Consider the following 13,390-nt stretch of genomic DNA (forward strand, 5'->3'; position numbering starts at 1 on the left):
CCATTCTGCCACCCAAACCTGGCCATCCTGAGTCTAGTTTTGGGAGACAGCAAGGTAAATATATTGGTTTCCATAAGAGGGTTTGGGACTATCTGTGGATTTACATCACCCACACACTTACTATGCTTGCCTACGTGGCTGGCCAAGATCACCTGTAAGATTCCAGCTCTTGCAGGAAGTCCTAGGGACCAAGCCAGGCTACCATAGCTCAGAGCCTCCCCACTGGGCCTAATAAATGCCTGCTGCCCATATGACAGGCACATTGATCAGTCACTTCCACCTCAAATGGACCCAGGCCCATAGGCGTGCTGGGACTTTGGGACTCAGCCCAGTGACATGGCCCCTCACCACCACCCCAGGCCCCCATAGCCATGCCCACCTCCAGCTCATCATATACCTTCACGTAGGGATCACACATGCCAGGCTCTTTGCTCATCAGGCCTTTACCTTCTATAACTAAACAGAGAATTAAAATGTTGGGGTGGGTGGATGGGAAGGTTTATTACCAGGTCCCTAATCTGCATAACAACCATTGGATACTAACCCCTCTCTTGTCTAGTCCATTCCCACCATCGCCCACACTCAGGCAGCAGCCTCACTGAGACATTATAGGGTGCATTTGATTCCCTGAATCTTATATCTGGAAAGGAATGTAAAATTTACATTCCTGAGCCAAGACTCTCACTTAATGGGGAAGGTAAGACTACAAGGGAGGTCCAAAGACAGTAAGAAACTTGCCCAAAGTCACAGATTGATGGGAATGTCAGAGCTGGGTTTAAATCTATGTCTCCTGACTCCCAATACAGTGCTTCCTCCACCACACAAGCCTGCCTCCCAGGATGGAGGGGCCCAGGTGAAGAAGTCACCCTGCACAGCCAGCTGCTCTGTGGCTGACAACAGCAGAGCACAGCAGGCCAAAGCTCAGGTCCAGAGCAGCCAGACTTCATGAAGCCTAGCTCTACCCTCTACCAGACATGTGAGCTACAGCATGTTGCTTTACCTCTCTGAGACTGAACTTGCCATCTGTTAATGGGCAAGTGATATCAACGCCCACTTCACATGGTAGTTGTGCTGATTAAAAGAGAGAACTTGCCTAAAGTGCTGAGTAGTGTGCCTGGTAAATAAGTAACTGCTCAACAGAAGTGTGCTAAAGAAAAAAATAATAAATAAAGGCAAGGAATAGGTGGAGGATGGGGAGCAGGTCTGATCATGGAGTGAGCATGGCCATGTGCCATAGATCTGCAGGAATCAGACAGTAGACCTGACAGAGGCTGAGCCTTTTTTCTATTTTCTTTTATGTTCAGTTTTGATTGAGCCCTAGGGTTTGGCTCAGTTGGAACTTCTGTAGTCTGAGCATGAGGCCTGGGAAGCCAAAGGAAAGAGGGGACCAGGCTGGAAGGGATGAAGGGCCTGAGACTGGGGTGAAGCCAAAGCAAACTGTGCAGGACAAATGGAGTGGCACAGGCCAAGATGCATTCTGCAAAGAGTGTTTGCACAGCTGGAGTCAGGCTCTGGCAGGGAAAGAATCCCCCTCTGCTGGTCCTTGGGAACTTCACCTTGGATCCCCCAAGGCCAGGGCCAGAGGACCCCAGGCGCCTGCTGGTCTACTCTGCCTGGTGTCCTAGTTACAGTTCCTGTGTGCATCCTTCCCCTCGGGGCGTAGTCTCTGAGGGCAGGATCCGGGCCTTATGAACCCCCGGCTCCCCCTGGCCCCCATGGAGCTGAGGCAGACATGGCTCCTGCCCATACTGACTCCCAGTCTGGTGGGGAAAAGACCCTGGACAGACTAGGGTGACACAGTGTAGTCAGGGCTGTGATGAGGACACAGAGGAGGAAGCCACAACCTCAGCCCAGACAGGTAGGTCAGGGGGTGATTACTGGAGGGGAAAAAAAAAAATTAGCCTTCCTTCCTGAGTCTTAATGATAAATAAGGCAGGCATGTTTCTTGCAAAATCAGAGGGAATTAGAGTTATTTTCCAAAAGAAAAGTTCAAAAAGGAGGAAGCCTGTTTCAAACACAAGGAACAGTAAGTGCAAAGTTAAAGACATGAGCAAACATGAAGCATTCGGGGGTGGGGTCATTAACTGGACTGGACAGGTGGAGGGTGACTTCAGCAGCGAAAGCCAGGGAGGCTGGGGAAATGCAGGGAATGCTAGGCTGTGCAGAAGAGCCCAGGCCATGAGTTCCACCACAGAGGCTCAGGAAATATTTGTGTACTGGACAGGAGGCTGAACGAATGGATAAATAGCCAGGTGAAATGTAAAATCCTCTGGATGGCACAGAGGACCTTCATCGTGTGGCCCCATACTCACTGTGGAGCAGCAGAGCCTGGTCCTGGGAGTCAATCGACAGCTTCAGCTGACCTGAGGAAACAGCAACAGAAACAACTTCCCCTCACCTCCTTGTTGGGTGAAAAATGAAGTAAGAGTGACAGGAATGCTCTTTTGTTCTTGCAAAGTGATTCAAAGATTCATATTGTCTCTCGATTGGAAGGGAGCTCGGAAGCCACATAGATAGTTCAACCTCCTCACCACATCAGGAGTCCCTTCTGCAATACCTCCAGCACTGGTTCTCCAGCCTAGGCTTGTACCCCTCTGTTGATGGGGAGTTCACGACTTTACAAGGCAGTCCAGATCAATGCTGGGGAGTGCTCGCTGTTGGACAGTTGGAAAAGCTGTTGCATTCACATCATGGTGAGTCTAGACTAGAGGGTTAAGGATACTGGCCATGGTGGGGGAGGCCAGCCAAACCCCTCCAGCTGTGACAGACAGCTAGCTATACTCTGGGAAGGCAGTAACAACACTAGGACATAGGACAAGTGAGTTTGAGAAAAAGCGAAAGAAAAGAGATCAGCTGTGGGTAGAGACCCTTCAAAAGCAATGCTACCAACCTCACCCTTCCACAGAATCCTGACCTCCCTAAAGAAAGGCTAAGGTTTTCTACAACCTTGGCATAGAGCCTTGCTACTACAAGTGTGGTCCACGACCAAACAGCATCAGAAGCATCTGGACAACAGTTAGAAATTCAGAAGCTCAGGCTCCACCCCAGGCCTACTGAATTCGAATCTACAATTTAATAAAATCCCCAGGGAGTCACACACACACACACACACACACACACACACACACACACACACATTAAGGTTGAGGAGCCCTGGACTAGAGCACACTAAGAGCCTCTGAACATGTTTATAAGCTTGGAGAAGGCCCTCTTAAGCAAAACGCAAAGTGCAGAGGCCACAGGGAAAGGAGATAAATCTGACGCCACAAGATTTTTTCAATGTCTGTTACAATTCAAGATATCATAAACAAAGTTAAGAGACAACACAATAGAAAAATAGGCAAAGGTCATGAACTGGGTACTCAGAGAAGACAAAATGGCCAATAAACCTACAAAAGGATGCTCAACATCGAGATCTGGGACATGCAAAACAATAAAAGACCATTTTCCACCAATCTGATGGACAGATCGTTTAAAAGATAATGTCAAATTTGATGGTAAAGATGTCAGAAAACAGGTATTCTCATACCCTGTTGAAGGAGTATAAATGGAGGGTAGATTTTGGCATTTTCTATTCAATTTAAACATGCATATCCTCCAACCTAGCAATTGTACTTCCACGTAACTGTCATAGGCAAAAACTCACACATGTGCACCAAGGTTGGCCCTACTACAGCCTTGTTTAAAATAAGAAAATACTGAAAACCCCTGAAAAGTCCATCAATATGAAAATGGTTAAATAGAACCATCTATAGTTGTGCTATGGAATAGCACAGGTTATAAGGGATGGGGAGCGCCACATGTCCTGACACGGGAATATTGTTGAGATACATTTTTAAGTGGAACAAGCAAACTGCAGAACAATGCATTCTGTATATATTTTTCCCTGTGTGTGTGTGTTCTGAGAGAATGTCAAATTAAAAACAGTGATCACCTCTAGGGAAGAGACTGAGACTTGGGAGGGAGGGAAGTCAAGAGGAATTTAAATCTATCACCACTGTTGTTGTTTTAACAATGAAAATATATGAACTAGAGCACCTCTATAATTAAAAACAAACCAAAGGGGGAACAAAGAAAGAAGGGAAGGGGAGAGAGAAAGGAAGACAATGAGGAGGCAAAAATGTGAAGGTAACAGGACAAGGGCTAGAAAGCAGGTAAAGGATAGGAGCCTGGATGAGGTTTTCCCCCTGACTTTCCAATTTTTATTTTTTTAAAAACACAACATAAAAACAAAACAAACATCAGGTCGTCCTCATGGATGCCCAGTAGCCCTACAGCATGGACAGAGGACAGAAGGACCACACTCCTCTTCCTCAGTGACATGTTGAAAAGTTTTTCCTAGAAACTTAAGAAGCCTCTGAACTCAATCCACCCAGTGAGCATGAACTGGGAAGGCAAGGAAGGCAGGGCAGGGCCTCTGTGCCAGCATCACTGCACACATCAGCCAGGAAGCCCTTGCGTCTGCTCCATCCATAACACCCCTGTTTAGCAATCCTCTGCCTCTGCTTGATCACTTCTGGTGATGGGGAGCTCACTTCTTGCAATGGGAGCCCTTTCTCTTTTGAGATAACTGATTGTTTAGGGCTCTCTTTTACTGAAGAAAAGTGGCCTCTGAGTGACTTACATTGATGGGACTTGATTCTGCAGTCTCGGCACTCCCTCCTCTAGATCAAGTCTAAAGTCCTTCCACCATTCCTCATGGCACAGGGAGACATCCCCTTATGATCTCAACTGTTATCTCCGGACATGCCCCATGAAACTGAGACGATGGCTGGGGTTTGTGCTTTGTTGTGAGCTGGAGGAGGGCCAGGCAGGGTTCAGAGAACAGGAAGGAGGGAAATTCCGCAGCAGTCCACCAACCACTGTGACCCGGAAACCACTTGCTTTTTGTACTCTGGGGCATTTAAGCTATAAGCCCAAGCAATTCAGACTCCAGCAAAGCCCGGTCCAGCTCTTCACTCATCAGAAACCCCTGCTGCTCTTCTACCCAGCACATGGGTCTCAGAAGCCCAGGAGGCCTGGTCCAGTTCCAACCCTGACTACACTCCTCTCTCTCAGAGCCACATTGCCCACAGCAGTGAGGTGGAGTTAATAATAGGCGTTATCAGACTGTCGAGCTGTGTGGGGATCAGATAATGTTGGAGGGTGAAGAGGTCCTTGGATGAAAGGCACCACGAGAATCCAGGATATTATTAGCTCAAGGTCTTAGCAATTACTACTTTGGGGCTCCCTGGAGCTGAGAAGCCTCTTACGAACATTACGCCTGATCAGTGTGGGGTGGAAGAAGGAAGTTTGGAAAGAAACAGGGCCAGCAGTCATGTATGGTATCTCATCAACCCAAAGGTGTCTATATTTAACAGGAACCACTCCTTCTGAAATATTACCAGTGCAAAGCCACCTCCGGGATGAGCACATTTGGCTTCCCAAAGCTGTGGGAACCACTGCACAGCACAACTACCACCTACCAACTGTCCCCCAGACATCAGGACCAAGAAATCTCTCAACACAATGGCCACTGATTCCATTTGACAAACACTTGTCAGGCACCCTGACAAGGCCCTGAGTGAGGAAGGGCAGATCTGAATGGCCTGGTACTTGCCCTCAGGGAACTCACTTCCCAGTGGCTAGGACAGGGCCATGGGTAAGGAGGATGGACCAGGGGCAAAGCCTGACTTGGAAATCAAATGCGTCTGCACAGCTCCATGCAGCAACCCTTCCAGGCCCTGCCAAGCAAGTCTCCCCAGGGAGGACCAGCGTGTCCTATACATTGTTACAGACAGAAATCAAACCCAGGAGATCAGGCTGCAGGCTCCCAGTACAGGCGACACCCTACCCACGTCCACCCTCAGGCTCACAGATGAGGGCAAGATGAAGAATGGGACCTTCCCTCAGTGATGCCCATCCCCTCTGTCCTCCCTCCTTGCTCACTCCATCAAACGTGTCTGTGACTCAAGGGCCCTGAAGTCACCTGCACAACTTCCTCATTTGGTAGCCCGAGCAGTCATGCTCAGAGATGGAAGGTGACTTGTCCTGGGCCCCGAGTGACCAGGGTAGGCCAAGCCAGAATTGCAGACCAGAACTCTCCCTCAATTAGAACACTCACAGCCTCTAATGTGTACCGTTGCACCTGCCAGAAAGATAACAGTTCTAAATTTCTATGCTCTTAATATTGCTTCAGAATATATAAAGGAAAAACTGACAGACCTATAATGAGAAACAGACAAATCTATAATCATAGTAGTAATTTTAACATACCTTTCTTGGTAACTGATAGAACAAATGGGGGAGGGGATATCATTAAGAATATAGAATACTTGAACAACATAATTAGCAAACTTGACGTAACCCTGACATAAACAAAGAATATTACACCAAACTACTGCAGATATTTTCAGGTACACACAGAACATTTATAAAACTGACTATATGCTGAGTCTTCAGAGGACTGGAAGGATGCAGAGTATATTCTCTGACCAAAATGTAAATAAATAATAAAAATATTACCTGGAAATCCCCCATAGCTGGAAATTAAGAAATACACTTCCAAATAACCTATAGGTTCAAAAAGAAGTAACCATGAAAATTAGAAAACATTTTGAGCTAAATGATAAAGAAAAAAACTACCTATCAAAATGAGGCTTCTGATTATTAGCAAGTTTGACCCTAGTAAACATTACGCAGGTATTTATTTGCTTTGTGATAAGTCACTGAACCGCACATCATTTGGGGGGATACTTTTCTATATATGTGTTATATTTCACAATAAAAAGATTTTTTAAAAAAAAAGAATATAGCTAGTAGGATTGGAAAAGTGCTACCTACAGGCCAGAAACTTTGAGCACATTCCCAAGCAAATGGACACCAAATGACAGAAAAGCCAATAAACGCTAAAGACCCTGACCAGCAAATGATGAGTTCCTGAGAAATAGTTGAATGGGTTTCCCAGCCATGCGCAGGGAATGCCCCAGGCTCAGGGCATCAGGACGAGCCAGGGACAGCTGGCAGGGGCATGTTGTAGGCCTCCAGTTCAGGGCCTGACTTCACATTGCCCAACACACCAAGCAGCTGGCTGGCATCTGTTCTCAAGCTTTACTCTCACCAATAAAATGGGTTTTCTTTTACCTCTGTGGCTTGAAATGAGAGGCAGAGAAAGGAATGGGAGGGGCCACAACTAACATTATACTGCCACAGCAAACAGAGAAAAAAAAAAGATGTTCAGCAAATTAATGACATTCTCTCATCTACCCCACCTTCAGAACCACAACTTCCTGACTTCCTTCCGGTGAACTGAGGATCCCAGGCACTCCTCTAGAGTGTTCATGCAGAGCTGCTCCCCAAAGCTTTCATCTTGCAGGTTCATTTGGGGATAACAGTTCTAAAGAGAGTTGGGTTGTGTCACCCACTGTCCACTACCTGCAGACCTCAGAAAGTGTCCAGCCTGCCTATCATTCTCTGCCCCAGACACCCTGGAAGAAAGGCAACCTATTCTCCCCCAACCACTCACATCAAGGCACCAGACCAGAAATCTCAGGCAGGTTAATAATTTGTTGCCCAGTCAAGCCAATAAGTTGGTATTCCTTCAAGAAGATATTCTTTAAATATTTATCAAACATCTTTGTGAATTTGGGTTTATATTTTCTACATAAAATATGTCTGAAATTCATGTGAAAACTCAAGGAACCCAGAATAACCAAAACAACCTTAAAAAATAGAAGAAAATTGAAGGTTTCATACCTCCCAATTTCAAAACTTAACTACAAAGTAACAGAAATCAAGACAGGGTGGTATTGGCATACGGATAGAAATATAGACAAATGGAATTGAATTGAGAGTCCAGAAATAAACTCATGTATGTGCCATCAAATAATTTTCAACAAGGGCACGAGACCATCCAATAATGACATAATAATATTTTCAACAAATGACGCCAGGACAACTGGATAGCCACATACTCAAAAATGCAGTTGGACCCTTTCCTCACACCATATATTAGAATCAACTCAAAATGGATCAAAGACCTAAATGTAACAGGTTAACTATAAAACTCTTAGAATAAATCATAGAGTAAATCTCTGTATTCTTGGATTTGATGATGGATACTGAATATAACATTAAAAGCATAAGAAACAAAAGAAAAAATAGATAAATTGGACTTCATCAAAATTAAAAACATCTGAGCCTCAAAGAACACTATCAAGAAAGTGTATCAAAAAACCCACAGACAGAAAATATTTGCAAGTCATGTTATCTGATAAGGGACTTGGATCTAGAATATATAAAGAACTCTTACAACTCAATGATAAAAAGACAAATAGTCTAATTTTAAAATGGATAAAGGATCTGAATAGATGTTTTCCCAAAGAAAATGTACATATAGCCAACAGGTACATGAAAAGATGCTCCATATCACTTGTCATCAAGGAAATGCAAACAAAAACTACAATAAGATATCACTACCCACTACGATAGCTAGAATCAAAGGGTCAGATAGCAGCAAGTGCTGGTGAAGTTGTTGAGAAATAAAAATCTCATACACTGTTGATGGGAATGTAAAATGGAGCAACCACTTCAGAAAAGAGTTTGGCAGTTCATAAAATAATGAAACATAGAATTTCCATTTGACCTAACAATTCTACTCCTATGTATATACCCAAGGCAACTGAAAACATTGGCCCACACAAAAACTTGTACATGAATGTTTAATGCAGAACATTATTCACAAAGCCAAAGAATGGAAACAATCCAAATGTCCATCAATTAATGAATGAATCAACAAAAGATGTTGAATGAATCAACAAAAGAATCAACATATGCATATAATGGAATATTATTCAGTCATAAAAATGAAGTTCTGATACATGCTACAACACGAGTGAACACTGAAAATATGGTGCTAAGTAAAAGAAGACAGTCACAAAAAAAATTCACATTACATGACTCCATTTATGTGAAATGTCCAGAATAGGCAAATCTATAGAGACAGAAAATAGCTTAGATTGCTTAGGGTTGGCAGGCAGAGGAAACTAGGAACTGGGAGATAATAAGCTGAAGGGTACAGTATTTCTTCTTGAGGTGATAAAAATATTCTAAAATTGATTTTGGTAATGGTTACACAACTCTGAATATACTAAAAACCATCAATTGCACACTTTAAATGAATGAATTGTATATATGTTAATTATATCTTAATAAAGTTATTTTTTAAAACATGTTATCAAATAAAACTAGAAGATATAATCCTAAAAAAAATATTATGTACAGTTTTAGTGGCTTCTTCAAATTGCACCATTTCTCATTAAAAAATCCCTCTGGAATAGTTAGGTTCTAGACCCAGTTTACATGTTGCGCTTCCCCGAAGCCAGACCACCTCCTGCTAAGGCAGTATATGTCCAACCAATGTTACCTGAGCATGTTCCTTATTGGGGGACATGCATGCACACACACAAAATATAATAACCACAACATATACCATATAGTACTCTCCCTGAAAGGAATTCTGGTCAGAACAATTTTGTCTTTTCATCGTTTCAGAGATGCTGGCTATTTAGCTCTCTTTAAATGTTTGTGCTCAGTAAACTGCCAGATAGGCAGCACCATCACCTGGTTCTACCAGGAAAATGTCCACTGCTGAAGGCCAGGGGCTACCTGCCATGCTGGAGAAAGGCCAGTGAACTGAGAAAAACTTAGCAAAGACCTTCACGTTCAGGGAGTACATGATGGTTACCAAAACTGCCTGGATCTATAGCTTCCAAACCTGGCTGGTTGTCAAAATACTTTCATGGCTTCTGAAACTATAAATTCTCAGGCTCCACCCCAGCTCTAATCAACTGGAATCTCTGGGAGAAGAGCCTAGGAATCTGTGTTTTTAACAAGCTCCCGAGGTGCTTCTGAAAATTGGCCAGGTTCAGTAACCAATGGTATGAATCTTACTCATGAGCAAACAAGCAAAGATCACTTAGGGTATGAAGAGAATCAGCAGCCTGAAAGAGGGGTGGCATTTGTCAAGGAAAGAGAGTCAGTACAGGAGACAGAAAGGAACTTTTCTAGGGTCCATCATTATCCTCAGAAAGATCTGAGAGGAGAGATCATACATAAGGGGAGCAGAAGGCTCCCCACCCCACCAGGTTGGCGCCTGCACGCTGCGCACTCCAGTCACAGTCAAGTTTCCAGCAGCAAACTTCCCTGATACCATCTGACCCAGCCCTGAGGCCATGACTCCCTGTTGGGCTGGACCCTCCCCAACTTCCCAAACTTGGCAAGATGATTAATTCAATATAAGAAAATGGACTGATGCAAGGAAATAGTCACATCATACCAGTAAGGAAAAGAAATGGATTACAAAACTATACATACTGTATGATCTCAGTTTTGTTCAAATTAGACACACACACACACACACAGAAATAAGTATGGAAGTTTGTAAAACAAAATGTTAACAATGGTCTTCTCTGGGGAGTCATATTATAAGTGATTTTCACTTTCCTCTGTTCACTAAGTTTTCAACAATGAATACATTGTGTGGTGTTAATGAGGTGGGAAAAACAACAAAACGCATCTTTACTTTTTAATCAGGACACAGCAAAGGTAACAGGGCCTCATGGTTCCCTAACACTCTTTACTAGTCATACCAGGTCCACCAACTTAGATTGTCCCAGAAATCTCTCGTCTGGTAGAGTCCCTCATCCCAGTAGGGTTAACAGGAGTTGCCTCCAGGGACTGGGAGGATTAAATGAGATAATGCAGGTAAAGCACTTGGCACAGCCATGGCACATGGTGGGTGCTCAAGAAATGGTGGAAGTTAATTACTCATTGTTATCCTCCCCCAACTGAACCAGTGAATTACAGAAAGCCAGACACAGGCCATTTCTAAGGTCCAAGCCGCTGCCTTTCCGTCACTCCTACCCCCAGAGAAAAAGGCAGGCTGAGAAGAGCCAAGTGTGCTGACACAGGTAAGCCTGAGAGTAGGAGAGCCAGAACCCCAAGAGGGGCCTAACTCCTCGGCAGCTCTGTCTCCTAAATCTGAGCAAAGTCCAGGTATGGTGCAGGAAATGCCACAACCTCCATAAAGAATATTATATACAAATTCAAAAAAAAATGTGCTGGATGTCTCAGAAGGCCTGAGCCCAAGTATGAACTCTACCACTGGCTCACTGGGAGACCTTCCTCTCTCTGGATCTCAAATCTTCACAGACAAAATAAAACCTCACCTCACAGGAAGTTGCCAAACCAGTGAGGAAGAGCTGAGAAGGACTGTGTTCTAGGGCAGTGCTGTTCTCTTACTGTGGCTACTTGGAAGGCTGGGCCTGTTCAGACCACTGGGGCAGCTGCTACCCTGCTGGTATTTGGGGGAACCCAGTCCTGCTCTCTAGCGGATGGGTAGCAGGACCCTACTCCTCAAGTGTCTGGAACAGCCCTGTGACCCTGCTATAGGTCAGATATCCACTGAAGCCATCACACGGCAGCTTCCCACGTGAGCCCACGAGGGGCCAAAGCCACCTGGGCTGACCCAGCACCTGTCGGGTCCCTGAGCCAAAGGAAAGAGGACCGAGGAGGTCTCAAGATTTAGTAACAAGACCTTGATTTTAACCCTGTGCTGCTTGCTAATGGGAAGCTCAGTGGTGACAAACAGTCTCTGAAAGATAACTGGGGCGTGATTATTCTGGCCCAGTGATTCAGAACCCACTGCACTTAGCACCAGTGGCCAGGCAGCAGCAGGGATGCCCAGCGGGTGCTGGGCCTGAGCCTGTGCCCTGAGCTCCTCAGTGGCCACCACAGGAGGAAGGGGCCAGAGAAGGTGGCCCCGAACAGAAGGATCGCCTGCTCCCAGCCTCACCTATCCCCATGGGGGCTGTCCTGCCAGGGAGCTGAGAGCAAAATGAAGCAGCCCCTGGCAGCCGGCTGGAGCGGGCACTTACCAAAGGTGGTGAGATAGAAGGACAAGTCCTGGTGGCCGTGCCGGCTTCGTACGGAGACTCGGTGCAGGGAGCGCTCCATGGCGCTGGTAACCCGAGGCGTCTGTGTTGCTCCCCAGTAACCGAGGCAGCAGGTTCACCCGCTCCCCGCCCCAGTGAGCCCCTGGCGCGGGGCGGGAGGCCGGCTGCACCGCGCGTTTGAACTGGCCGGCGCGCCAGGCCCTGATTGGCCCGCTCGGGTTTGAACGCGGAGATTTCCACCTGACGGAGCAGACGCGGGCCAGAGGGAAGGCGGCTCCTTCCCCCCTTCCCCCCTTCCCCGAGCTGCAGGGACAGCAGCCGTCCCCCAGAAGCCAGCAGGACGCTGCGGCCACACTGCAGCGGCTCTAGGCTGTAAGTGCCAAGCTGGGCTTGGCTAGCTCCCCCAGGCCCGCAGTTAAACCAGGTTTGTGACCTGCCTTGAAGCTCAGACCTGTAATCACCAGACCCAATCAGCATCCTCCTGGCCCAATGCAGTGGGTCTGGAAAAGAGTTCTCCCCACCTGGACTGGCTGCCCTGAGGCTGCAGCCCCTTCCCAAACCCTGACTTCTCCTTCGTCCCCTTGAGCCTCCTCTTTATGAGAGCAGCCAGGCACAGGCCCAGACTAGAGCAGCTTGTTTCAGCCAGCCTCGGGGACCCCCATCCTCAGCCTGGTGCCATGGGACAGGAGGACAGGCCCCCAGCCTCTCAGGGGCAGAAAGGCACAGTGTGCAGAGGGAGTAGGTGCTTTCAGTCTCCAGAGCCCGCAAAGAGGCAGAGCTGGAAGGAAGGTCAACCCCTGCGCTGCTTTGTGGGTAAACATTCACGGGAAGCCTCCTGGGAGCAGTTTCACACCAAGACATCTGCTCTGCAATGTTGCTGCTGTTGGAGGGAAAGCTGCTGGTCTTATGTAAATCTAAAACTGGGAAGTCTCAGAAATTGCCAAATGCGTATTTGTGGCTCATCGATCCACTCAAGACAAGGTTGGGGGTATGCAAGAGAGACAGTGGGGAGAAAAGTTCTATGTATTGAGTACCAGGTGTCAGGGTCTGAGCTGAGCAATTTGCATCCATCACCTCATCTCATCTTGATAGTAATCCTAGGAAGTATTAGCCCCAGTTTGCCAGGGATAACTCTGAACCTCAGGCAGAGAGAATAGGTGACTTGACCAGGTTCGCAGAGCTGAAATTTTAACCCAGGCCTTCTGCCCAGAGGCCATCCTCATTCTGTTCTTCCTTGGACTCCACTCCTGCCCCATGGCCAACAGCAAGTGAAGATAGCAGAGCCATGTTCTTGGGGCAGGTAAGGAAACTAGATCACAGGGCCAGCTGACCATCACTGGGAGCAGCAATGGGAGAGGGATCCCTGAAATTAGCAAACTAGTGGTCAAGGGCAAATGAATTGCATAAAGGCTAATGGCCTGTTTCAGTCCTGTCACTTTGTGAAGCCCTGCTCTACT

General features: G+C 46.4%; 1 protein-coding gene across 5 annotated transcripts in view; it reads right to left on the reverse strand.

Moving 5' to 3' along the window:
• Positions 1 to 13,390, reverse strand: part of RGS3 (regulator of G protein signaling 3) — a 115,843-nt gene that overhangs the window by 102,254 nt on the left and 199 nt on the right. For 3 of the 5 annotated variants that reach the window (XM_036990546.2, XM_036990547.2, XM_017648763.3), the window contains exons 1-3: positions 11,916 to 12,135; positions 2,313 to 2,363; positions 398 to 456 (exon numbers count right to left, since the gene is read on the reverse strand). In XM_036990546.2, the coding sequence (XP_036846441.2) occupies positions 398 to 456; positions 2,313 to 2,363; positions 11,916 to 11,994 (189 nt within the window). In that variant the 5' untranslated portion in view covers positions 11,995 to 12,135. Of the gene's footprint in view, positions 1 to 397; positions 457 to 2,312; positions 2,364 to 11,915; positions 12,174 to 13,390 lie in introns of those variants that run through there. The other 2 variants (XM_017648764.3, XM_036990548.2) reach the window with 2 other exon arrangements.

This window comes from Manis javanica, chromosome 2 (genome assembly GCF_040802235.1).
Source record: "Manis javanica isolate MJ-LG chromosome 2, MJ_LKY, whole genome shotgun sequence".
Taxonomy (NCBI): Eukaryota; Metazoa; Chordata; class Mammalia; order Pholidota; family Manidae; genus Manis; species Manis javanica.